Below are 26,173 nucleotides of genomic sequence, written 5' to 3'. Positions count from 1 at the left end.
ATTTGGGCTTTGGTTTCTATAAAGTGGGATCCTTCTCCGTGAATTATGTACACAGACCATCCCCTTCCTTGCCATTTTCTTCCCCTCGCTCAACCAGTTCTTAATCTTTAAAAGCAAACAAAGCTCGCTCTGTTTTGGAAAGGCCCTAGAGGGCTTCCTTTGCACACGGTCCTTTAGGTGGAGAGGAAGGGACTGGATTTTGACACAGTTAACAAGGGATGTCCACTGAGTTGAAACCATTTCTCGTGGTTCCACAAAATCAGAAGCTGTAGACAGCAGAAGTAGCTACAAACATTATTCCATGAATCCAATGACATGCATGCCAGACTCGTTCTACACACTTCGACTTTTACATATACACTGGAACTCAAAGATGAAGGTTCTTTAAAAGAACATAAGGCAACTACCAGAATGTTCAATCTCTGGTGTGATGTGGGAGTGTCATATATCAATCTGTTGATTTCATTGGCTGAGCAATAAAGAAACTGCTTGGCTTAGCTTAGAGCATAGATGGGAGGAGGAAACAGAATAGAATTCTGGGCGGAAGAGGAAGTGAGGTCAGACTCTGCTCTGCTCCCGGAGAGACTCGACAGCTCTGCTCTGGAGCAGAGATGCCATGCTTGCCATGCTACACTCTCCCAGGATGGACGAAGGCTAGAATCTTCCTGGTAAGCGCACCTTGGGGTGCTTACACACATCATTAGAAATGGGCTAGTCCAGGTGCGAGAATTAGCCTGTAAGGGTTAGAGTTCATGGGCCAAGCAGTTCTTTAAATGAATACAGTTTGTGTGTTGTTATTTCGGGCATGAGCTAGCCAAGCGGCCGGGGTGTTGGGGACGCAGCCCCGCCGCTCCTATTTCAACACTGGTGGTCCTTCCAGGCCAGGTTTTACAATCCCAGGGGATGGGGGAGATGGGCATACATACCTAGCTTCCACATGCTAGTCTTTTACTTTAGAGGGAATCATGCTTATAGTTTACTGATTATTTATTTACTTATGATTTATTTATGTTCATGATTTCTCTCCATTTGTGGCAATGCTGAACTGCTATCACTTCTAAAGCAAAAAGAAATTATACTTTAAATTGTGTCAATATAAAAGGAATTCATCAAGTTATAGGAGACACCAAGTGTATGTATGTCTGTGTGGTATGTTAGGGGTAACAGCTTTATCCAAAAGAAAACCCATCCCTTATTGAAAAAGAGACCCACTTGCCAATCAGGAAAATGGTCTCTATGGTACCCGGCTCTTGGTTCTGGAAGACAATTATGAGGTGGGAACAGTATATTTATCCAAAACTACTCTTATGACTGTTGTGGGATCACTATGTCAATATATTTTGCTGTGATTGGTTTAATAAAGAATGACTAGTCAGTAGCTGAACAGAATAAAGTTAAAGCAGGAGAGCCAGACTAGAAGAATGCTGGGAGGAAAAGGGGCAGAGATGGTGTTCCCCGACAGACACAAAGGGAACCAAGACATGCTGGAAGACGGGTAAAGCTGCGAGCCATGTGGCAATACACAGATTAATAGAAATGGGTTGCCAAACGGTGGTGGAGCATGCCTTTAATCCAAACACTTAGGAGGCAGAGACAGAGCTTTGTGAATGCTAGGATAGCCTGGTCTATAGGTTCCAAAGCTACAGAGAAACCATGTCTTCAAAATAAAAAATTAATTTACACTTTAAAAACAACTTAGTAACAAACTTGAGCTATTGGCCTAGCATTTGTAATTAATATTAAGCTGCTGGGGGACAGGAAAACTCTGCCTACACACAACCACAAGGGTGTATGGCAATACATGCAATGGCACTCTGAACACCTCACAGGAAAATCCTATTAGGCTATTTCTTCAAAAATAACTCATAAATTATACAATTTGTCATTCAGCCTGATGATGTGGCTCAGTGACTAAACATATCTGCTGCCTGAATTTCATCCCAGGACCCATGCTGGTTGAAAGAAAAAGAAAGCAAGAAAGCAAGAAAGCAAGCAAGAAAGAAAGAAAGAGCTCTCCATAAGTTGTTCTCTAACCTAATTTGTGAGTCGACCATTACTCTGATTAAATTAATGTAGTAGTAGGAGTGGTGGGGCTGCATCCCCCAAAAGGGGAAATGCTGGAGGAAGGTCATTGGTTAATTAAATAAAGAAACTGCTTGCCCTGATAGGTTAGAACATAGGTGGGTGGAGTAAACAGAACAGAATGCTAGGAGGAAGAGGAAGTGAGCTCAGAGACGCCATGCTCCCCTCTCCCGGGCTGACGTGATAGCTCTGCTCTCTGAGGCAGACAGAGGCAATGAACTCCGACCCAGGATGGACGTAGGCTAGAATCTTCCAGGTAAGCGCACCTTGGGGTACTACATAGATTATTAGAAATGGGTTAAGAGGCCAGGTGGTGTTTAAAAGAATACAGTTTGTGTGTTGTTGTTTCGGGTAAAGCTAGCCAGTGGCAGGTGCTGGGTGGCAGAATGCAACCCGCAGCTCCTTACTACAAATTAATTTAATTTAAATATAGAACATTATATAAATGAGGGGATAGGCAAGTCTATCTTCTTTCCCAAATGGGATGTAAAGTCAGGCTCTAGGATTGTAAAAATGAAGAATGATCTATCTCCAAAGTTAGAAAAGCAGTCAAGCTTCTGTAGAGCAGAGAGCCCTGTTCACTCATTTGAGACAAACAGCATGGGAGGTGACAACTTCCTAGACTTGGGTCCCTCCTGGACACTGCCCAAGCACATCTTGGTGCTGGCCATGTAATCCCTAACATAGCAAATTCCTTGTCTGGAAGTCTGGATTATACTGCCATGTCAATGAAAGGTAAAGGATTCAGCATTCAGAATGGGCACTGTTTCCATCAATGCCCTCTGTACAAGAGTAGCTTCAAGTACAAACACAGATAGAGAAATTATGATGGGACATGCCTCACAAAAGGGACCATTTTGACCAATAAAGTTCAATCATCAATAACTAACTCAATCTCTTTCTCTCTCTTTCCCACAAGTCTGGGGTGTCTCAGTGTGAAGAAACCATAGCATACAGTAGCTACTATGATGGTGTACAGTATACAGTATACATACAGCACACAGTAGCTACTATGATGGTGTACAGCCTGAGTAGCTCCCAGCCACAAAAAACAACTAGCACAAGCTGAGAAGTGGAAATAAGGAAACCTAGATTTGTGAACTTCCAGTTGCTATAAGCCATCAAGTCTGAACATGAATTTATGATTTATGCAAAGCTTTTTCAGATTTCAAGAGACACTAAACCATTTTCTGCATGCAGGGCAAAGACAACAATAACTTCAGAGGAACCTGTAGTATGACATGCACTAAGCCAGCAAGGTGTCTGGGTACCACAATTCCAACCCCTCCCTCCCATATACTTTCTTCAAAGAGTTCCAAAAGGCTCAAGAAACACTAAGTGAGACACTGAGGAGAAAGACGGTATTCTGGAATGTGCCACTGAAGCCAGACCAGCCACCTGACAGTGGGAGTGAGTTTGATTTACCTGCCTGTAGGGCAAACCTGGTTGGAGGCCAGCTGGCCTGAAGCCTGGCCTCAAAGTCAAGGTCTCAGGGCAATCATAAAAACATTCATCTTTCTCTGATCAAGAACTCTGAGGTTTCTGATTTCTTCATTACTAGCAGAGAAACTATACTATGTGTGCTACAGTGCCTTGGGGAAAGCAGACGCTGGCAGGCTAACCACAGAAGCCAGCAAAGCATACTGAATTCTGTACTCAGAAATTAAGAAGAAATAGCTCACAAAAGTGACCTGAAAACCCCTGTTTACCACTAAGACAGCCTGTCTTCCTCCCCAAAGAGTATTTTCCCCAAGAAAGTTTGCTATTAGCAAACACCATGCTCATTGCAATTGGGAGATTAATTCCTTTCTTGCAGGCAATTAACTCTAATTATATGATCTTTCCTTTTAAACCACCCCAGACTTTTGCACTGCCCTTTTGACAATTCTCCTCCTCAATACCCAAGGCCAGTGACACAACAATGTATACCTTCTGGGTAGGGATAGACACTGTCTACATATAAAACTCCACTGCTGAGCTGCCAATCATTACCTAGACAGTATATCTGAGAATCCTTTTGAGACTACCCAGATCTCAATCTAATCCTCTGACCTCCTTGGCAGCTCTATAAAACAGCAAATAAATGTACCTGGACGGCCGCCTCTCAGACAGTCACTAGAACCCATTTCACACCTACTAGTTTTAGTTTAATCCCTAGCAACTCTGACTACAGAAACCATATAACCAACAGGCTGAATGGGGAATAAATCAGCAGTCCAATACCCAAGCATCCGTAGAGGGAGAGCTAGTAACGCCCCTCACTGGCCTCAGACTGCTGTTACCTGGGCATGGTAGAGCGGCGGTTCCACTCCCATACCTCCAGAGACTCCCCCTTCCCTGGGCAGAGCTGGGAGCCTGCACTGTGGTAGCCATGGTCATAAGAATGGACTGTGTGCTGTCTATGTTTCATGAGTCCCCTTCAGGAATCCTCCTCATTTGCAGTGCCCCATAAAAAGAAAAATGTAAATAACCCGCCATTGCTCTGCAACATTAAGCTCTTTTAAATCTCTTAGTAATTATGGTCAGAACAAAGACAGGAAGACAGAACTCATTAAGAATAACGAGATTGGTGACAGGAAAGGCAGCCACCGCACTGCATTGCCTCCTGCAGCACACATCCAAGGATCTTTCCCCAAGCGCACCCTTGGAAGATACAAATTATGCCTCTGGCAAGAAACGTGCTCCCCTTCAGAGCAGTTGTTTAAAGATAAATGAACAACAGCAGGGCAAACATGTCAGGTCCTGCTTCAGTATTCATTCCACCCTGCTTCTTTAAGTTCTAGGGTGTGACATCAAGTAGGAGAGGAAAGAGAAGCCCTGCTAGTTTGGCTGACGGTGTCACAGTGCACTGAAGCTAACCAACCCAAATCACTAGGTTGTAAGGACACTAACTATAGCAATCCTTTAAGGATTCCTTAAAGGAGTTTTCTAGAGAGCTCTTTGGCTCTCGTGTTACCAATGATGGAAAACAAACAAGGTTTAAAGAACTCTAATCATTGGCTTTCCTGTAGCCCCATCACTTAGTCAGTATTCCAAACTATTCAGGAAAATACCTGAAGCCTGTAGAAATGACTCAAGTCTTCGGCCAAAAATATTCTTCCATGTATTTTATTTATCCCTGACTTTCCCCTTTAAAAATTAATAATTTTCCAAATGTTGGGGGCTGGAGACATGTCTAGATACTTCCTATCCCCAGATCAATTTGCTGTACACCACCCACATTGGGCAGCTCACATAACCTGGAACTATTCTCAGAAAATATACAAGGGTATCTATTCTTTGAGGGTACCTGAGAGAGCGCACAGCACACGGGCTCATATATGCACAGGGAAAGGAAGCGTGGGATTTTGAAAAAGTGAGACAATTTCTCCCACACTGTCATCTACGGATGGCTGTCTACATTCTTCAAAGGAAGAAAGACAGAAAGCAAGCAAACAGGCAAGCAGACTAAGAAAAATAAAAGGTTTCCAAACTGTTGCGTGCCTAAAAATGCCACAGATTGCATAGAGGTTGACATAAACATATCACACTGTGAATCCAGAAATAAACAAATTTCATAATTTCCACAATACTTAACACAGAAGGTATATAGTTACTTTTCAAAAAAGAATGAGATATACTTTCATGACATAATAAAAAGTTTAACAACTTTTGTACCTTAAAACTCAAATTCAAATAATAATTGAAGAAGCACATCATCTACACAGCCCCATACACTACAAAATACAAGTTTTCCATACCCAAAGCCATTATATTATAAAATAACAGTAGGGTCCACCGAGGATCCAGGATAGGCAGGGTGCAAATCTATCCTCTAGGGCTTATACAATTCAACAAAGAAACTTATGAGAAATCTGTCTAAAGGAAAGACTTTGAAAACTAACTTTTAATAGCTGAGATGAAAACCTGTAAGAAAAATAGAAAAGGAATATAATAAAAATCCACATGGTAAACCAGCTAAGAAAAAGCAAAATGTTTTAGTTGCCTGGTTCTGTAGGTAGAGGAATACAGTCATTGGTCCGGGGCTCACTTATTTAGAGCTTTGCTAAAAAGGCGACTGGCTATATAAAAGGCGATTTTCTTAATACTGAAATCTCAAGGCTGTGTGCATGGTAAAATTTTATTCAAGTGTTATTATTACATACCCCACCCCTAACCACTTACAATAGAGGAGATAGAATTTTTAAAACAATTCACATACAGAAAAATATGGTACATGCAGACAAACACACTCTGCTCTACTTACTGTTACTCAGACAATCCTTGATTCTTACCCATCTTCAACGCCTAATTACAGTTCATTCTTGTTAAGATTCACATAACTAAACTCCATGATGACAAAGCAAATTTCCATTATCTTAACACCAAAATCATTTTCCTAGCTGGTTGTGGTAGCTCATACCGTTAATCCCAAAACTCAGGAAGCTAAGTTTAAAAAAACAAAAACAGCTTCTGAGGCTTTGAGGCAGGTCTAGATAGCATCATCAAATCCAGGTATGCCAGACAGAGTCCAACATTCTCTATCAAAAACACAAAAAGTGGCTCAGGGGTTAGAACATAGGCTATTCTTGCAGAGGACCTGGGTTCAAGACCCAGTACCTACACATTAGGTTATAACCATCTATAACTCCAGTCCCAGGTGCCTCGTGGTACACTTACATGAGCGCAAGCAAAACACCTAAATACGCACACAAAAAAAAGCAGAAGAAATCATATGTGGCGGCTGGAGAAATGGCTCAGAGGCTAAGATCACTGGCCGCTCCTGAGTTCAATTCCCAGCAACCACATGGTGGCTCACAAACATCTATAATAAGACCTGGTGCCCTCTTCTGGCCTTCAGGCATACATGCAGGCAGAACACTGAATATACAATAAATATTTTTTAAGAAAATGAACAAAATATGTGGCATTTGCACACACAGGCATGCACACATACGCATAAAGAAGAAAACATAACCGGGAATGGTGCCACATCTTTTTAACTCCAGAACTCAGAAGGTGGAGGCAGGCAGATCTCTACAAATTCAAAGCCAGCCTCATATACACAGAATTCAGCAAGGGTTACATAGTGAGGGCCTACCTTTACAAAACAACAAAAACCTACCCTCAAATCAAACAGAGAAATGAGGATAACACTGTGATATCATCTGTACTGCAAGCTTACCTCGAAGGCAGAGAAAGGTAAGAAAGTCTTCTGTCTTAGGCTTCCTTTTAGAGAGGTCAGAAATTTGAGTGGCTGGCGGGGGTAGCAAAGGCTCCACTATCTTCACTGGAGTTGTGCTGGGACTATTCGGCTGGGACTGAGCAAACTTTCTTTGTGCTTGCAGCCTGGGCCTGCAACAGCAAAAGAAAACTATATTAAGCAGAGACTGGAGGATACAGTCCTGCATATGCAGCAATAAAACCATGATACAGGAGGAAAGAAAAGATAATCTCTCGAGCAAACTCTTAGGAATTAAATCTCTACATCTCTCTCTTACTCTCATAAACCACTGCGTGCTTTATTGCTCAGTAAATCTGTCTAAGGGACTATTGTTTTATGTGTAGGCATAAAATGTGTGTACACTGTGTGTGGAAAGGGATGGAGACAGGAGGACCATCAGTACAATGTTAACACAGACTCTACAGAATGTCTCAAAAACAAGGGGAAAAAAAGGTTTTAGCACAAGAGATGAGCTGTCCTAATGACCTCAGGCCACACATTGAACAGTACTAGGTTTCCATCCACTATTTCTCAAGTAGACATGATTTCCTTCCCTTATTGTGCCCAAGACCTAGTTTACTTCTCTCTGCCTCAAATAAACAAGTAACCCACCACCTATAATCCTGAATTTAGTCATAACTGGGAAATATAGATCAGTGGCAGAGTGAACTTTACCATGCAGTAAGAGCCACTGAGATGGCTCAGTGGTTAAGGTGTTTTCATTACAAGCCTAATCCACAGGACTCGGAAACTGTTCTTTGATCTACACACCCTCACTGGTATATAGAGGTGCGTGAGTGTGTGCAAGCTGGAATTAAAAGACTGTGCATAAATAGTCCCCAAAACAGCTCCAGGCTAGTGTTTATGCCTGGTATTTGGAACAAGTGTTCAAAGACTAGGTGTGTAGAGGGGTGTTAATAAGCCCCCCCCCTAGCTGTATAGGGGGGAAAAACAAGAGAGGAAAAAGAATGAAGTCATGTATGGAACAGGCAGACAACACTCCAAGTCTGGTGTTTCTGATGGAGAAATAAGAAGCATGCTACTTTTTTTAATAAGTTATTTTTATTTTATTATTGATTTTATTGAGCTATACATTTTTATGTGTTCCCTACCTTTCCCCTCGCCTTCAACCCTCTCCCATGGTTCCCAGAAGCATGCTAACTTTTAAGAGGAACTGGGTGATTTGTATCTCAAAAGTCAGATTCAGTCATCCTAAAAAGCAATGCAGAAAGAAGGTAAGACAAGACTTCCATAATTGTTTTTAAGGACCAGGAGACTACCATATCGCTGCTATTAAGTACACAACTCCCCGCTCCTTTATTTAGGAGACACACGTGGGCAAAGCAGACTGTACGTTCTTAAGAAACTGCCTGAATGCATGGACACGGGAGACTAAGATGCACAGGTGCAGGGTCATAAAGGAGAAGGACCCAAGGCCCTGCTCCAGGTGAAGGAGCTGGTCAAACCACTGGAACTGTATCCAAAAAAAGATAGACCAAAGATTGGTTTATCACCAACACCCAACGACAGAGCCATATGAAGTATGGGAGTGACTGTTCTGGTGCCTACCATGTGCCACACAACCATCCATAGACATGGCCTCTTAGGCCAAGGAAGAGGTTCCTGTTATGAACGTGAGCTGACAGCCCTACAATTTAGAGTGTACATCACCTGTACTTCTTGATAAAGCCACATGAACTTCAGGGAAGAGAATCCCCTCCCCTCCCATTCCTGAAATTACATGCAACAAGCTGGGTTTCCAGTTTCCCTCTTATTTGGCATTAGGTAGTATTGCTAACAGCCAGATGAAGAAGTTTGCTTCCCCTTGAGGTCAAGATAATACAAACCCAAAATCCTACCAGGAAGATGACTGAGGCATGACCAATCCAAGCAATGCAGTGAGGATGGGGAGATGGCTCAGTCAACATCTGCTGCACCAGCGGACCTAAGACTGAGCCAACATGCTCATGTAAAAGATGGACTGAGGGCTCTGAGTCCAGTCTATAATGCCAGCACCCACAGAGGCAGAGACATAAGAACACCTGGGGCCCTTGCTCCCCCCCCCCCCAGTCTAACTCAATCAATGACCTCCAAGTTCAATGAGAAACTCTGTCTGAAAAAAGTAAAACAGAGTCATCAACAAAGACACCTGAATTGGACTTCTGGCTCCATACACATGTGCACATACCATCCACACACCCCAAATTCTTTATAAATCCTTGAGGATATTTAAAAAAAAAGGTATCATAGCATGTTTATGAAAACAGACATGTACACCGAAGCACTGGGTTGCAGAGGCAGCTCTCAGAACTTCTCTGCTCTAGTTGGTTTCAGATCTAGTTATGTTCAGTAAATACTTCGGCAACTATTATTTTTAAAGTTAGCAAATTGAGAAAAGGCTAACAAATAAAGTCCATGGTGAGCCCAAAATGTACATATGGATTTTTTTTTTTACCTGTTCTCTCTCCTTTTTCCTTTGTCAAAGATGGACTTGAAAGTTAAGTAGGAAGCTTTCCATAAGGAGCCTCACATGAGGGGGGAGCAATCTTTCTAGGTCTGTTCATCCACCTACGGTACATGATTACCTTACTCTGCTGTGTCACCATCTACTTTAGGGCAATACATACTATAGCAAAAATAGCCAATCCCAGGTAGGCTGAATTACACTGAAATTTCTAACAGTCTCCAAAGCAAAGTGTGTGCACACAATGAGGGATGAAAAGCCATAAATAGTTCAGTCTGTGCAGAGCTGATACCTTGTTAAAAGTTAATTTTCCAATATTAAGATTGTAAGCCGGTAAATCCACTTCTTTAGACTGCACCCCAATTCTAAGCACAGGGTAAAGAGGGTAGGAGGAGGTCTGTTCAATCAAAGATTAGAGACAGCACTTGGCAAATACAAATGACCAGCATGGCTCTACTCTTTGTAGAAGTGTGGGAGCTGGCCCTGACATTTTGCCAACTTGGTGAAAGGCCTATTCAAATAGGGGGGAAAAAATCCTATGTTTCCATCCTCAAAATAATTACCCACAATATTCTACGCCTAGACATACACACACACTACAAACCTGGCAGCTGCTCACAGAAACAAGAGTGTGCTCATGTATGTGCACTAGAGATTTGGGGACAGGAGACACCATCTACCAGGGCAAGGTGCCCATCAAATTCAAATGCTAGTGTCGTGGTGGGCAAAACACACAGGGTGGCTATAAATGTCCTTTGTGGTACAGAAAATATAAATACATCCTCAAATTAAGCCAGAGACCAGAAAATACCACTTCACCCCCAATGTGCAACCTAGTCACAGCTGACATTCCTATAGGCATCATCTCAGGCCTGTTGCCAAGACTGAATCAGCAGTTTGACAACACAACACAATGATGGGGGAGATCACTTGGCTCCAGAAAAAGGGTTTTGCTGCACAGAAGTCCTTTTTTTTGTTTGTTTTTTGTTTTGTTTTGTTTTTTTGCAGGATTTCTTAAGACACAGACATGCTGATTCACAGACGGGGTGGGGCTGGGGGCTGGAAAGATGGGTCAGCAGTTAAAAGGGACATGGCAACTACACAGTGGCTTACAACCATCTGTAATGAGATCTGGTGCGTTCTTCTGGTCTAAAGGCATATATGCAGGCAGAACACTGTATACATAATAAATAAATCTTTAAAAAAACCCACAGGATATTAAATATTTGCAGCCTTTAGCTTAATCAAATTATATAAAGTGCTATTCAGAGTCAACATTTGCTATAGACAAATTTGACTGAGAGAAATTTCTATTGGGAGATCCCTCGCAGGGACTCCTTAAAAGGTTTGGCTTGGTCCAACAGGCACCAGGAAAAGTCACAACTTGGGGTTTGGCTCAACTAACTACATTTTTATCAATGTGAATCTTGGTTTTCCTCAAAATTAAAGTAAGTAAGCCAGGCAGAACAACTCATAGCTGTAATCCAAATGCTAAGGCTGCTGCAAGACTGTCCTGCAGAGCAGTCTGGGTTACACATCAAAGACCCTGTCTCAATACACATCCAAGAAAAAAAAAATCATGACAACCGGGTGACAGATTAGGTTCTGCCTATTTCTAAGCAATGGCTCTCTGCTCAAACAAGGGCTGGTGATGGAGATAATCCCCTGAATAGGTGATATTCCCTTTCTACCAAGTTCTAGCTGAGAAGGACTGATCAGTTGCCAGTGCCTAGTGGCTAAAACTACTAAAGGTGTATTTCCTAGCTGCCAGGTGCCAAAACAGAATCGCGGTCAGTTTTAGAATAGAAAACAGCATAGCACTACAGAAAGTGGAGGAGTCTGAAAACAATGCATCTTTTAAGAAGGAAATCACAATTCTTAACTTTTAAAATAATGGTGATAGTATCAATATCCTTCTTCGGAGGACTCAATCACTCCTAGCCTCCTCAGGAACACTCTAACTACTTTTATAAAGGCATGAGAGACAGCAAGGAGAGGTTATTATTCTTGGGAAGAATAGAATGAGAAAAGAATGTCAAAAGTTAGCAGTGAATACATAAGAACTAGGACAGCTTCATCAAGCATTTACTGGCACACCAAATTTCAAGACAGGTGATAGCAGCATCTCATATATGTGATATACAAAGTAATGAATCTTATAACCCAAAATGTCAAAGCCTGCCTAGAGCCACAAATGTCACTCACCACGAAGACAAAAATGTGACACTAAGTTCCTTTGGGTTCTTTCTGGAATGCAACTGTGCCCCAAAAGAGAGGAATCATTATTAGCTGACAAAGTAGCAACAAAGCCTTTTTGTCCATCACAAATGCCACAGGTCACCTACACATCGGTTTGTGTCAATTTTTGTGTGCCCTCTAGGCAAAGCAGCAATCCCACCAACCCAACTGCAGGACCTTCTCTTATCAAGGATCCAACTTCAAAGGCAGCACTGGCTTACAAACATTCTCCTCAACAAAGCTAAAGATTTCATGAAAAGTTCAAAGAGAACTAACTAAATCTTAAAGGGAAAGAGAGAAAATAAGGATAAGAGTCAAAAGAATAGCTCATAGAAGGGTCTAGACAGGATCTGGCTATAGAAACTCTTACTATATTATGGTAGGTACAAGGTGTTAGCAAATTATCCGAAGTTCACTGTTTTAAAAGCTGAGCTGTGCCAGTGAAAATGTTCATTTGCCTTTCTACTCACACTCGAGATGGGATTGCCAATGTAGTTTTAAAAATATCATTTCAGCAAAAACCCTAGCTAGTTTTTCAATTTTCGGTTATTTAAAACCAAACTGCAAGCTGCCAAAAATCCCCTGGCAGCCATCTTCCAACAAAGAGAATAGCTGAAAAGGGAAGGGAATGAATGACCTTGTGAGGTGAGAATCTCATTTCCAGGGTCAAGAAAATAAAATAGGGGGGGGAGGGAGGGAGGGGGTGAGGGAGGGAGGGGGGGAGGGAGCTATAGTCCCACAACACAGTTCATTCTTTTTTTTGTCAATAGAGTCCTAAAAGGCTGAATGAAAAGTCAACTGCACAAAAACTTCCCAGAAGAACATTCAAGACGCAATAATGTAATAGGTGATGCTCTAAAGTCCAGTACAGGGCTGGGGTGGAGTCAATGGTAAATTGGTGCAGGAAGCCCTGGCCTTCACCTCACTCAGCACTGCAGAAACAGAACTGCACACAGCACAGACGGACAACACAAAGGAAATGTTGCTCACAACACTAACTAGGCCCCTACAGCAAGCAGAGCAGGCCAACGCTTCCTTCACACTTGTTTTCAATGTTTACTTTAAAAGAAATGGGGTATATATATTTAAAGGAACAGAAAACATATCCCTGACATTTTCATTACTACTGAAAATGTTGAAGCCGGGCCACAAAGCACAAAAGATGTCAATTGTAACTTTGCTAAAAAGAAATTCTGAATTATAGCAAGCATTACCTGCCATTGGCCAATTTTTAAGAACCTTCAATAACATCTAGTTCCTGAAAATGACCTATGCGCTGTTTACAGAAGCCTGAATGTGAACACAGAAATATCTTCTTACCTCACCAATTCCATTGCAACTAGTATTGACAATAAAAAATATAAAATAAAAAAGAATATAATAAGAACCTTTCCTTTTATTTTTTTACATGTGTGTGTCTGTGTACACGTGAATAATGAGGTTTTCCTCTGTGTATTCCATGAACATGTTTTATCACCATTGGTTATTAAAGAAGCTGTTCCGGCCAATGGCTTAGAAGAGTAAAGCCAGGCAGGAAATCTGAACAGAGATATAGAGAGAAAATAGACTGAGTTGAGGAGACACCACATAGCTGCCGAGGGAGAGACTCCAGTCGCCAGACAGCTCCTTACTAGTAGGCCACAATCCCAAGGCAATAAACAGATTAATAGAAATGGGTTAATTCAGATGTAAGAGTTAGCAAGAAATGTGTCTAAGATACTGCAAACAGTGTTATAATTAATATAGTTTCTGTGTAATTATTCACATCCAGGTGGCCAGGAAACTAGCTAGCAGTCTTCGCCTACATGTGAATATAGTATCCATAGAGGAGGCGAAAAGAGGTTATTAAATTCCCCTGGAACTGAAGTTATAAACAGCTGTCAGATGCCATGTGGGTGCTGGGAATTGAACGTGGGTACAACAGAAAAAGAAGTTAGTGCTCTCAATTGGTGAGCCACCTCTCCAGACACTACAGGGCTTTTTCAGATTTAAAAAAAAAAAAGGGAAAAAAAGAAAAAGCTGAAATGCATAGCACTGTTCCCTGATATGCAAGAAGAGGCGATTATACAACCCAGCTATGCCACATAGTGCCAATAAATTTAAGGTAGTAGTTTGTTTGGGGGCCTTGATAGAAACTGTCTAATAAAAATGTAAAAAGTTTATTATTTAGGCAAAGTACCAAGTTCCAAATACCAAAGTATCTAGGTACGAAAAAACACCTACGTAATCAGCAACCAAATGTTGTTGTTTTCTATTCTGCTATTTCCATGTCAAAAGATTACTTTATCATTTGTGGAAGCCCAAAAAATGTGACCCTATTTCCTGGTTGTCTGAAGGCTATGGTCTGATTTAGATTGGAGAGTTCTGCTCTCGTGATTGCCGTCAACAGGTGCGGCTAATAGCCAGCCCTTGTGTTTCAAGTATTAAGAAGTAGATCTATCTCTACCTCAAACAAAAGTCTAAGGATCCAACTAAATACTCCCTTAGGGAGATAACAATGGATTCCACCACCCAAAGAGTGGTTTGCCTACAGAATGTTTTGGTCTGGAGTGTGAGCATTACTTGTCTTGTTCTAGCAACAAAATGTTTAAGAATGTAGCCCATGTGGGACTGGAGAGATGGCTTGGTGGTTAAGAGCACTGGCTGCTCTTCCAGAAGACACAGGTTCAATTCCCCACACCCACATGACAGCTCGCTCACTATATCTCTAGTTCCAGGGAATCAGACACTCTCACACAGATATACATGCAAAATATCAATGCATATACAATAAAAAATATACAGACAAAATACCAACACATATACAAAAAAGTAAAATAAATAGGGCTTATTTAAAAAAAAAAAAAAAAAGTGAGTTAGAGGCCAATCTAGTCAACAAAGTGAATTCCAAGACAGCCAGGACTGTTTCACAGAGAAACTGTCTTGGAAAAATCAAAACAGAACAAACAAACAAATAGCCTGCAATCTTCAACTGGTCTGTTCATTTCCTTGTATCATGTTAATGCAGTTTTGTTTTGCTTTTTTTTTTTTTTTTTGTCTTATCACTACCTTTTGGGGTGGGGTATTTTAAGCCAATGGGAATTAAACACGGGTGATTTCAGTATTCACTGGAACTCCCTCACAGCACTATCCTGTTTCTGTTTTATTATTTTCACTCACTTCGTTCTCCTTACTTATTTTTCTAATCTGATCTATATGCCCCTACGCTGGTAAGCGGTATCCTCAAAGCTGGTCTCCATCAACCATTCACATGACATCTCTTCCTACATTTGTAAAAGGGTTAGGGTTACAGGTGCATGGTGAGAAACAGGTGATTGCAATTGAAGAATCAGTCACAGCTCCCACATTCCAGCAATCCTCCTCAACCCCCTTATCAAATCCCTATTTGTGTTTTGTCTGGAGAACAACATTCTCCCACTAGGAAATGGGAGTTCTCTAGATACCCAGCATCTCCAGTAAGGAACCATGTCACTGGCAGCTGGCACAACAACCATAAGAAGTATCAGTGGCATAATTATTTACATAAAAATAAAAGAAAATGGCAGTATTGGGTGTAGTGAGGAGCGGTGGGTCACGTCCCGCAGCCCAGCTCCCACACAGCTAGCTTTATCCGAAATAATTACACGGAAACTATATTCTTTTAAACACTGCCTGGCCTATTAGTTCCAGCCTCTTACTGGCTAATTCTCACATCTCAATTAACCATTTCTAATAATCTGTGTAGCACCACAAAGTGGTAGCTTACCAGGAAGGATTCTAGCCTACATCTGTCTGGAGTGGGAGAATCATGGCGACTGACTGACTGGGCTTCTTTCTCCCAGCATTCTGTTCTGTCTTCTCCGTCTACCTAATTTTCTGTCCTATTAAAGGGCCAAGGCAGTTTCTTTATTTAACCAATTAAATCAACACAAAACAGAAGACTCCCACATCAATTGGGAAATGTAGGCAACACAGAGAGATGGTGTGGAAAATCACCTTCGCTTCTGAGCATGGCCAAAATTTCAACCACTTTTAATTCTTGCTAAGGCTTAAGGTTGTATACAGGGCCATCCTTTAAGGTCAGAAAGCAAAACCTAACAGGATTATTATAAGAAAACAAACTGTGGGATGAGTTTTGTGCAGAGTAGAGCAGGGGTCAGTTATGGAAAACTACTCACAATACTCCATCTTCCAGCTAAGTCTGTAGACTAAAGAGAGCTGTGATCCCTGTTCCCCATGCTATGGGGACATTTCCAAGAAACTCAGTGGATGCCAGAAGTCAGGGATTTTGCTAAACTTGATGAGAACTACAGTGTTTTGTTTTTTTCCTTGTACAACTTCAAAAAGGTAAAGCACACTAGGTGTTTCTTTACTCAAGACTAATCACTGGCATCTTCAACTGCCACACCACCACTCTTCTACTACAACATGGGCCTCGCAATTAACAACTGAGGTGGCAATAATACACACACACACACACACACACACACACACACGTATGGCGCTAAGTCGGACAACAAACTAATACTAACAGAAAGAAAACTGCTGAGCATCCACACAATATATGGAATGCAAACAGCATTTAAAACTCATACATTTCACAATTGTAGAATTTCCAGTATTTTGAGACCATAAAGAATTGAATCTATAGAAAGAAATGATATAAAAAAGGACTACTATAGGCATGAGGGTCACATCTGCGGACAGCAGCAACCATGCCAACCTTGGGTAGCCATGGTTTCACTGACAGGTCCAGTAAAAATGTTTCTTGACTAGAACTCACACCAGAAACTGAAAATCTTCAGATGAGAAAAAAATGTCATTCAATGAGACACAAACTGGGCATCAAGTAATATCTCACCCGTTGAACCTTCAAGCTTCTACTGAACAAGCAGCTCTGCCATTGATATCTTGATACCTTAAAGCTCATTTCCAGAGAACCCTGTCTCTGTACTAAGACACTGAAGTGGTAGCTCCATGAGTTAAGCAAGGTCAACCACAACAAACTCTATTGTGGGACTGGAGTGTGCAAAAGCACAAGTGCTTCTTTTCACCAGTGAGGCCGCTGCTGTCGTGTGCATGAATGCTGTTATGATTTCTGACTTTTATTAAAGAAACATCTGCACAAGACCAAATTCCTAAGCAGGGCTCAAGATAAAAACACCCATGTCTTCAGCAATGCTGAAGAGCTGAGAGACTTTCTTCTGTACAGCTCCATTCTAAACACATCTCTACTTCAGCCCATTCGCTTGTATGCAGGCATGAAACCAAACCACAAAGCCAGTCTTTCTCTGTGCATGTTAAACTTCCGAGGAAGACTGCAGGCACCAAGATACCAGAGGTCCTCTCAACAGAAAGCAGTCATTTGGCTCTGCATATCTACTCTCAAGGAAAGGAAGGCATCTTTCATCCCAGCCTCAAATAGTTTTAATGAGTCCTTCAAGACCAGAGTGAAGCAAACACTGGACTATCCCCTCAGCTCCTGTCTTCCCTAAAGTACCAACCATCGCATATAGAAATGAACCACTGCAATGAAGATGAAAATAATACTACAAGGAAAATATACTTTGTAGCTCTTTTCAAAACTATTCTGCACAAGGCGAGATGTGTCAGAAGAAAAGGGATAGGATTTCTCAGGAAGTAGAGGGAGAAAGGCCTGCAAGATGAAGCAGGTAGTGAGAGAACGGAAATATATTACTGAATTGTTAAAATGCGAAAGTACCTAGTTGACACGAAGTGCATTTCCCTACTATTGGACTCGGAAAAATGTCTTCTGCCAAGGCAAAATTGTGCTTATAGAGATGGGGGGGGTCGTCTTTGAAAAAGCTTAATTCCTCTCCTCGTTGTGCAAGCCTAAACATCTCTCTGATTTAGAAGTCATCCATCTTTAGCTGTGTCAACAGGCTGCCAATTCCCACATACTCCTAGTCTATCAGTACTGGGAAGCAACTTGTAACTGAGCCTAGAGAAAGATCATTCCCAGCTGGGCACTTAAAAGCCCTCAGACACCAGCTAAGATACTAACCTTGGTATTCTTGGGTGTCTGCGAAAAGGCCTTCCCAGGTTATTCCTTTCCCTGCTCTTACACAAATGGTCTCGAAGAAAGATGGAATAGGCAGCCTTTCTGCATGCAGTTGTACTTTTAAGACAGAGTAGAGTCTCTCTAGCTAGCCAGCCCGGTCTGGCCTTTAACTGGTAATCCCCTTGCATAAATTATATCAAGGAAACATGTGACCAAGACTTTTAAAGACGAAATACCCTGATATGTACATATACAAATATTCCCAACCCGCTCTACCATCACCACACAGAGTGGAATCTATGGGAAAACCTAAAAGGCAGAGATAGACAGATAGCTTTGAGTTTGAGGACAGCCAGGGCTGTTACACAGAGAAACCCTGCCTTGAAAATAAATTAAAAAAAAAAATTTAAAAGCAAAACAAAAAAACACCTCACTGGTTAATATAGTGTATACTGTAATCTTGCCAGTAAAAATGTAATCCATAAATACCATGTACACAAGAAAAGAACACCACTCTATAACCTTAGTCCCTGGGCTTGGCTCCTTCACATCAAAGCAGAGAAATGCTCCCCCGCTCATCGGCTAGAACAGGCATGCATACACACAGAGCAGTGGGGGCATGGCATGCAGCAGCTAAGAACTAGTCAATAAGTAATTTCAAGTGGAAGGCAGTGTTTTCTTGTGTCTGCAGATTGCTATGAATCTGCTGAGGAATTCTGTATTTGTGATCCTAGGTCTCCTATGGGTGATACAAGTTGAAGGACCAAAGTTGTCCACAGAGATAATTACCACCACCACAACGAACCAACAGGACTGACTATCACAGTTCTGAATCAAATCTAGAGAAAATGTCAGAAAGTTCCTTTAGTAGAAAGTTCTTGTAGTTAACACCCAAACTGACACTTTAAAATTCCAACAATTTTAGGTTTGTGATTTTAACTGATCCAACACTTACATAAATTAATAGGATGAGAGACATACAGCATGTCAATGTGTATATAAACAAATTGGCACAAGTGTCTCTCTATCAAGCCCTAAATAACTGATGTTTTGAGACAGTCAAATGTTGCACAAGCTGCCCTAGAACTTTTAATCGTTCTGCCTTGCCTTCTCCAAAAGCGAAGATTTTAGGCATGTCCAACCATACCTGATTTTCATATTTTAAGTTTTTGTTTCATTTATGTGTATGGGAGGGAGATACACACAGAGTACAAAAGAGGGCATCAGATCAGATATCTGGAACTGGAGTTACATACAGTTGTGAGCCGATGTGGCTTTTGGAAGCCAACAGGTTTGCTGGGGAAAAAAGCAACACTCTTCACCTCCAAGCCAACTCTTTGGCCCCCTCAAAACTTACTTGTAATGAGATATGGAATCAATTATTATGAACCATGACTGTTCCCCTGCTCAATGCAGGTACTCTTCTTATCCAACTGAATTCCTTTCCTTACATTTCTTGAGTTGCTTACATTGTGCAGCATTGTCCTCCAAGCCCAGCAGCTTCATCAATACAGATTCTGTGGACTGCTGGCATTCCCTCAACTGAATCACTCCTCACAATCAATTCCATGCAATTCTGCCCTAAAGGCAGTGGCCTTGGGGTGGGAGCTCAGAGAGGTGCTAGAGAACCTCTTCTAGGGAAAGGAAAGGGGCCTCTATCTTTGTAGTTGTGCAGAAGCCATCCATGTTGGTAAAAACTTTGCAGTGAGACTGCTTTGTAGCCACTCATGCTCCATTAAAAAAGAAAAAACTATTATTTATAGTCTCTCTGTAAATAAAACCAATGAACTCACAAGTAAAATTTACTTTGACTTGTCATTAGGACTTAGAAGAAAAGAATAGGAGTTACACACATTCCTTTAAAAGAAGGAATTTTAGCAGTGGTTCCACTGAAAGACAACCTTGGTGCTGGGGACGTGGCTCAGCTGTTAGAGCACTTACTGATCTTCCTCTGGATCCACAATACCAGCACCCATGTTTAAGCTCAAATCTGTCTTTTAACTCTATTTCCTGGGGATCTGATAGCTTGCTCTAGCCTTTGTGGGCACCAAGCACACACAGGGTATACAAGCACAGATGAAAACAAAACACCCATAGACATTAAATAATAATCATTGTTAACATGTTTGGGGTTTTGTTTTGGTGAGAAAGGGTTTCTATGTGTTAACAGCCCTGGCTGTCACGGAAATCATCTTGTAGACAAGCTGACCTTTAATCTGCCTGATACTGCCTCCAGAGTTGGGATTAAAGGCATGAGTCACTACAAACCAGCAAAACCAGTAAAATTCTTAAAAGATAATGCTATGACTGCACAGTAATTTAAAATTTTATTTGTTCTTATATGTACAGGTATATACAGGTATCTCTACCTGTAACTCAGACAAGCTTTAGAGTCTTGATCCTTCTGTGTCAGCCTCTCAAATAATAAGACTGCAGCATGATACATTATCATGCCCAGGGAGCATGCAAAATATGCAATTTTAAAGTATGTGAGCAATTGGCTGGATGCAGTGGCACAACACCTATAAGCCCAAGTCTTGGGAGAGAAAATCATGAGTTCAAGGCAGGCCTTGGCTACATAGTGAGTTTGAGGACAGCGAGGCAGAGAGCCTCTGCATAAGGAGAAAAAGTTGCAAGGTAGGCGTGTTTACCCACACCTATATTCCTAAAACTTGGTAGGGGAATACAAACCAAGAGGCCAGCCAGGGCTACAATAAAATCCTATCTCAACAAAACAAGACTCCCCACTCCCAACTCCACCCCCACCCAGAATTGAGGACCAGAGGTCAAATATATGGTGTACAACCAAAAACAAGGAATAAGAGGTGCAAGCTTTCCAACTATCTTTAAAAAAAATTTTTTTTTAACTTTATTTTATGCACATTGGTATAGTGATGTCAGATTCTCTGGAACTTGGAGTTACAGACAGCTGCGAGCTGCCATTTGGGTGCTGGGAATTGAACCCAGGTCCTCTGGAAGAACGGTCAGTGCTCTTAACCACTGAGCCATCTGGCTTAGCCCCCTTTCCAACTGTCTTAAAAATATTTGCTGGAAAGGTCTTCGGCAGGATTTTCTTCTCTCCAGGGCCTTCAGTTTCAAAACTTACACTGGCCACACTGGGGGTGGGGTGGAGGTACAATTTTAACATTCAGATTTCCGCCAAAGAAAATGCTGTACATTCTGGTCCCCAAAACACCGGAAACATTACTGTACATTCTAATTATGAGGGCTCACTTGACCAGTGTTTTCTAGTCCTGGATTTCTTCTGTGTGGAATAGTTCTTGTGGCCAGGTCGTTGTGTGTAGTTGTTTCATCGGGACGGATGCATTCCTTCATTCAGTGAGGAAGAAGGGACTTAGGCCCATGAAACATATAAGGGATTTCATAAGCCCTAAACTTGAGAAAGGAGGAAGACCTCTTCACAGAATGGCTGTACGGTGATGCGGTATAATTATTATTCATTCTAGGGTAAATTTTTCATGAAAATAGCTGATTTATAGCCCCCATGCTCATTCAATGGTCCCCGAGTTGGACATGAACTGAACTGATCTTTGATCTGATATTGCCCTGTCTATCCGGGGCAAGCAGAAACAGATTCTCCAGGAAAAATTATCCTAACAGTTCCACTAAGCCCAATTAATTAGACCAAAATGAAAGACACATCAGCAATGATAGGCAAGAGAGAAATCATAGCAAAGGCAATTCCAAGCCGTACAAACAGGAGAAGGAGCAAGATTTAAAAGGGCCAGTGTCAACCCACATCACATAAAGAATAGGTACACCACTGCCCTGCCAAGAACTAATTCCTGTCACAATGGATGCAAACTGTTGTGTAGGGGCTGAACAAATTAATAATTATGCCATAGAAAAAGAGTGGCTCTGAAAATATGTATTTAGACATTATGAAAAACTAGACACAAGTGATCATTTAGCACAAGTTTCACTAAACTAGATGGGAACAAATTCTCCTGGAGTTCCATCATCTATAGGAAAGTAGGCACTAATGAAATGCCTTGCCTCCTCAAAGGCCATGTGAGTCTAAGATCAAGAGTTCTGCAGGTACAAATGAACTGATGAAGCTATGCCATCTGACAGCAGACCTGAACAGTGCTTGCTTTGGGTAAGTTTTAAATTACTATTGTCTGTTAAGACACTCGAAAATGTAAAGCCTTCTATTTGTGGGAACCCACAGAAATGGATCCGTTCCACTTTGACTAAAGGTCAGAGAGTTCAGACCTATTCGTGCTCCTTCAAGGTTATATGACATTGGTAAAGTCTCTCGCTTTCCTCCTCCTCTTTGGATGGGGTATATAAAGCCTATCAGAAATAAACACAGGGTGAATCTCAGTATTCACTAGATGCCCTCCAGACTCCATCAGTTGTCTCTTGTCTATCTCCTTCTTAATCCTCAGGCTTCACTCCCAAGCATGGGCAAAATAAGCCCATCCTGTGGGGACCAGCTGATGATGTCACAAATGGCCCTCAGCATGGGGCTTATGAGTTATTTACACATACATTTGAAACTCTGCCATCATTAGTAATAACCTGAGTTTTGCTTTAAAATATGTGTATTCTATGTTTTAATTCAACATAGCAGTCATTATGGTAGCTATACTTTACAGAAACTTTCTTCAAAAAATAAACTAAGGTTGGGCAATGATGGCAGATGCCTTTAATCCTAGCAAAGATAGGCAATCTCAGAGTTGAAGAGCAGATGAGATCTACACAAGAAACAAACTCAAAATACAATTAGGCAGCTGGGTGTAATAGTGCATATGTTTAATTCCAGAACTGTGGAGGCAGAGGTAGCAGCAGTACCATTGCAGGTTTAAGGAAAAGAGAAGGCAGGAAAGCAGGCAGACCAATTGGCTGGGCACCTAGCCAAATACTAAAATGATTTTTCTAGATCACAAAAAGCAAAATTAAGGAAAATAATTAAGTGAAAGAATAAAGAAACAAGAAAACAGAAGTCCAATTAAAGTTAGGATGATAGGAGGAATCGATGGGTCCATCAGACAAGATGGCAAGTTCTCTTGACATCACAAAGTAAAGATGGCAGCAGGCAAGTAGTTTCACACTTTACTTTGAAAACTGACACTACTGTGAAATCGGGTAAGAAAGCAAGTTCCCATGTCATATCCAGTCAGGGGTACTCTAAGAGTAAAATTAACAAGGTCCATCTTAGCATCTCTATTGATAATTATAAAGTTTGAAGTGGAAAAATCCAGTGTCAATGACAAGCCAGAGATGGAGGTGAACAGAAGACCAGCACCTTACTATACAAAAAGAGAACACAGAGACAGAGAACTCTTATTTGATAGACTGACAATAGACCTGAACAATTAAGTAGAATCGTGTGCTTCAGAAATACAATGACTCCTTTACAAACATTTTCTCTTCTTTATTTTGTTAACCTTAGAATAAGTTTATTCTCAAAATACCAATGTTCGTGACACACCAGATACTCTTCAAGGCCCAGTAGATGCAAAGATAAACAATGACTGTCCATCTGTGCAGGAGTTAAAGAGCCACACTCTGAAAGTCTCAGCAACAAAGGCCACACCCCTCCTGTCAAGTACTAGTGGTATTGATTTAAACAAATTCTGTGAAATGAGCTTTAAACTATCAAGACAAATGTATTAGGGAAATCTATGAGGACTATTCCGCAAAGTAAAGCCAAGGAGCCTAAAGCAAAGGAGAAAACAGTCTAGTCAGGCATTTATGATAAAGGTTGGGGGTGCGCACCATTCTTTACTTCCATCTCCTCTTTGAATTTCAAATTACAAGAATGAGCCAAACCCTACTGGTTGTTTCCTTCCTTTGTGGGGGGAGGGGAAGGGAAAGAACACCAAGAACATTCCCCACCTTAGTCTGAACACTTAGCTGCATTGCTATTAAGTGAGCTTAGCAGCCATGTAAGTCATTCACACCACATGACATTCTGCAAGCACAAAACAGCATGTCTAATAATCCCAATGATGCACCCATGTGATTCATAAGGGACACATGCGGCTGTCCCCTCCTTCACAATCCTGGTTATCTCCAAACCCTTACAAATCTACATCTAGTGACTTTCATCTGAGTGTGACTCTGTTCAATCTAAATTTCAGCATGGAAGATGATAAAATGTTCCAGGATGGGCAATCTATTCAAATATGTCCAGGTAATGTTTAGATTTCTCCACTGGGGGATGTAAAAGAGAACAAAAACATGTGCCATCAGTTTCTATTTAAAAGAACCATAAAAGACAGGAAGAAACTGGTATCCAGCAGTCTCCATGGAAACCACAAAGCATGATAGACCCTAATTTGCATGTGAGGTGGAATTGATATCCCTGCAATCTGATCGCTGAAGTAACAAAAGGGAAATGGCCTCAGCAGTAATGCTTCACATTGCAACTCACAACTGTCTATAACTCCAGTTCCAGATCTGACACCCTTACACAGACGTGCAAGTAGGCAAAAGACCAATGCACATAAAATAAAAATAAATAAATCATGAAGTAGCAACAAAATAATTTTATGGATAGGGATCGCCAGAACATGAGGAACTATACTAAAGAGTCCTAGCATTAGGAAGGTTGAGATCAATGGGCTAGACTGATAGAAGTGGAGGTAGAAATTGGGGACAGAGAAGTAACAGAAAACTTCCCAAAGGTGGAGAACCCTGAGAGAATAAGTCAAATTCGACCCAAGGTCAGAGAACCTGCAAAGATATGGCAGCCATTCCCAACCATGGCCCCTAGAAACATGCATGACTAAGGTGTGTCCACCTTAGTCCTACAGTTCAGATTTGCCACCCAGGAACAGAGGCAGGTATCCAGTCAGAGTAAAGCACAAAGGCAGTTCCATTATTGTCGTCTTTAACTGGGTAAACAACAGTTTGTTTTGGCTGGAAGCATAAGGTATAGAGGACTTACATTCCATGTTCCATGCTGTGTGTGTGTGTGTGTGTGCGCGCGCGCTGTAAATTAAAATCCAAGTAACTGGCTGCCTTTTACTGGCATAATAACTAATTTCATAATACTTAACCAACAAACTGCATTCAACAAACACTCATTGCTGTGAAGAGACACTATGAGGCAATTCTTTTTTTGGGGGGGGGGGGACAGTCTGAAACAATGTTTCTTTGGTAACAGTCTTAGTTATGCTGGAACTCCCTTTGTAGACCAGGCTGAACTTGGAATTCACAGAGACCAATGGGCCTAAAGGCATGCACTGCCATCACTGGGCTAATAGGGACAAGCAATTCTTATAAAAATAATTCAGAAGCTTTGTCCATTATCATCATGGTGAGGAGTATGGCAGCAGGCATGGCATACATGGTACTTGAGAGATACATCTTGATCCACAGCATGGACTTCTGAAACCTCAAAGCCAGCACCCAAAGACATACTTCCTCCAACATGGCTATACATCCTAATCCTAACCCTATCAAAGACTTCCACTCTTCCTGTGACTAAGCACTGAAATATATGAGACTTTCCCTCCACAGAAGCCTGAACTACACCTTAAGACTTGATAAAGTCTGCCTAGCAATGGCTTGTGAGAAGAGACATACGGGCTCTACATCTGCTTCAAAGAACTGGAGCAATACAAAAGATTCCCATAACCCAACCAACATCACCACCACCATCACCAGCAAACAAAAACAGAATTGGTTAGGCAATCATCTGCGAGGCAGATTAAAAACTGGGGGTGGGGGAGATGTTTTCATTTCACCTATGAGGGGTTTGCTTGAACAGTTTAAGGCTGAACAAAGTATGAACTAGGCTCTACTGCAAGAGAGGGAATTGGAGGCGTGATGAGAACACAGGACTGAGGTATGAACAAAGAGCCCCAGGGAAATTTTAGCCAAGAAATATAAGTAAGCAACATGGTAAATCCTCCAGTTAACAGAGCTTACACACTTCACTGCAGAAACAAACCAAGAGCTCACCTGCCCTGTACTATGCACCTGAGACTCAGTAGGGTCCCTTGCTTTTACCTTGGGAACACGTTCCCTAGGAAAAGATTTAAGCCTGAGGTTAAGGTACACATACTGCAACAATACATACTCATCTCCCAAAGCAGAAATAGGAGGCACTATGAGGCAGCCTACAAAGTTATCCTTGCCCTCTATCCACAAATATGTTCATGCCACTGTTGAAAAATGAAGATGAATATTTTCTCATGGAGAAACCACC

General features: G+C 41.5%; 1 protein-coding gene across 9 annotated transcripts in view; it reads right to left on the bottom strand.

The window, feature by feature from the left end:
- The window catches only part of Jarid2 (jumonji and AT-rich interaction domain containing 2), a 439,139-nt gene that overhangs the window by 44,235 nt on the left and 368,731 nt on the right, over window positions 1–26,173 (bottom strand). For 8 of the 9 annotated variants that reach the window (XM_050143916.1, XM_050143911.1, XM_050143915.1 and 5 more), the window contains one exon: window positions 7,247–7,416. The exons of the other annotated variant lie outside the window; for it this stretch is intronic. In XM_050143916.1, coding sequence (XP_049999873.1) covers window positions 7,247–7,416 — 170 coding nt within the window. The remainder of the gene's footprint in view (window positions 1–7,246; window positions 7,417–26,173) is intronic. 9 annotated transcript variants of the gene reach the window in all.

This window comes from Alexandromys fortis, unplaced genomic scaffold, assembly GCF_014885135.2.
Source record: "Alexandromys fortis isolate MF-2015 unplaced genomic scaffold, M_Fortis_MF-2015_v1.1 scaffold_1, whole genome shotgun sequence".
In the NCBI taxonomy this organism is placed as follows: Eukaryota; Metazoa; Chordata; class Mammalia; order Rodentia; family Cricetidae; genus Alexandromys; species Alexandromys fortis.
Note: the sequence above shows the minus strand (reverse complement) of the source record. Positions and strands in the feature narration are given on the sequence as shown.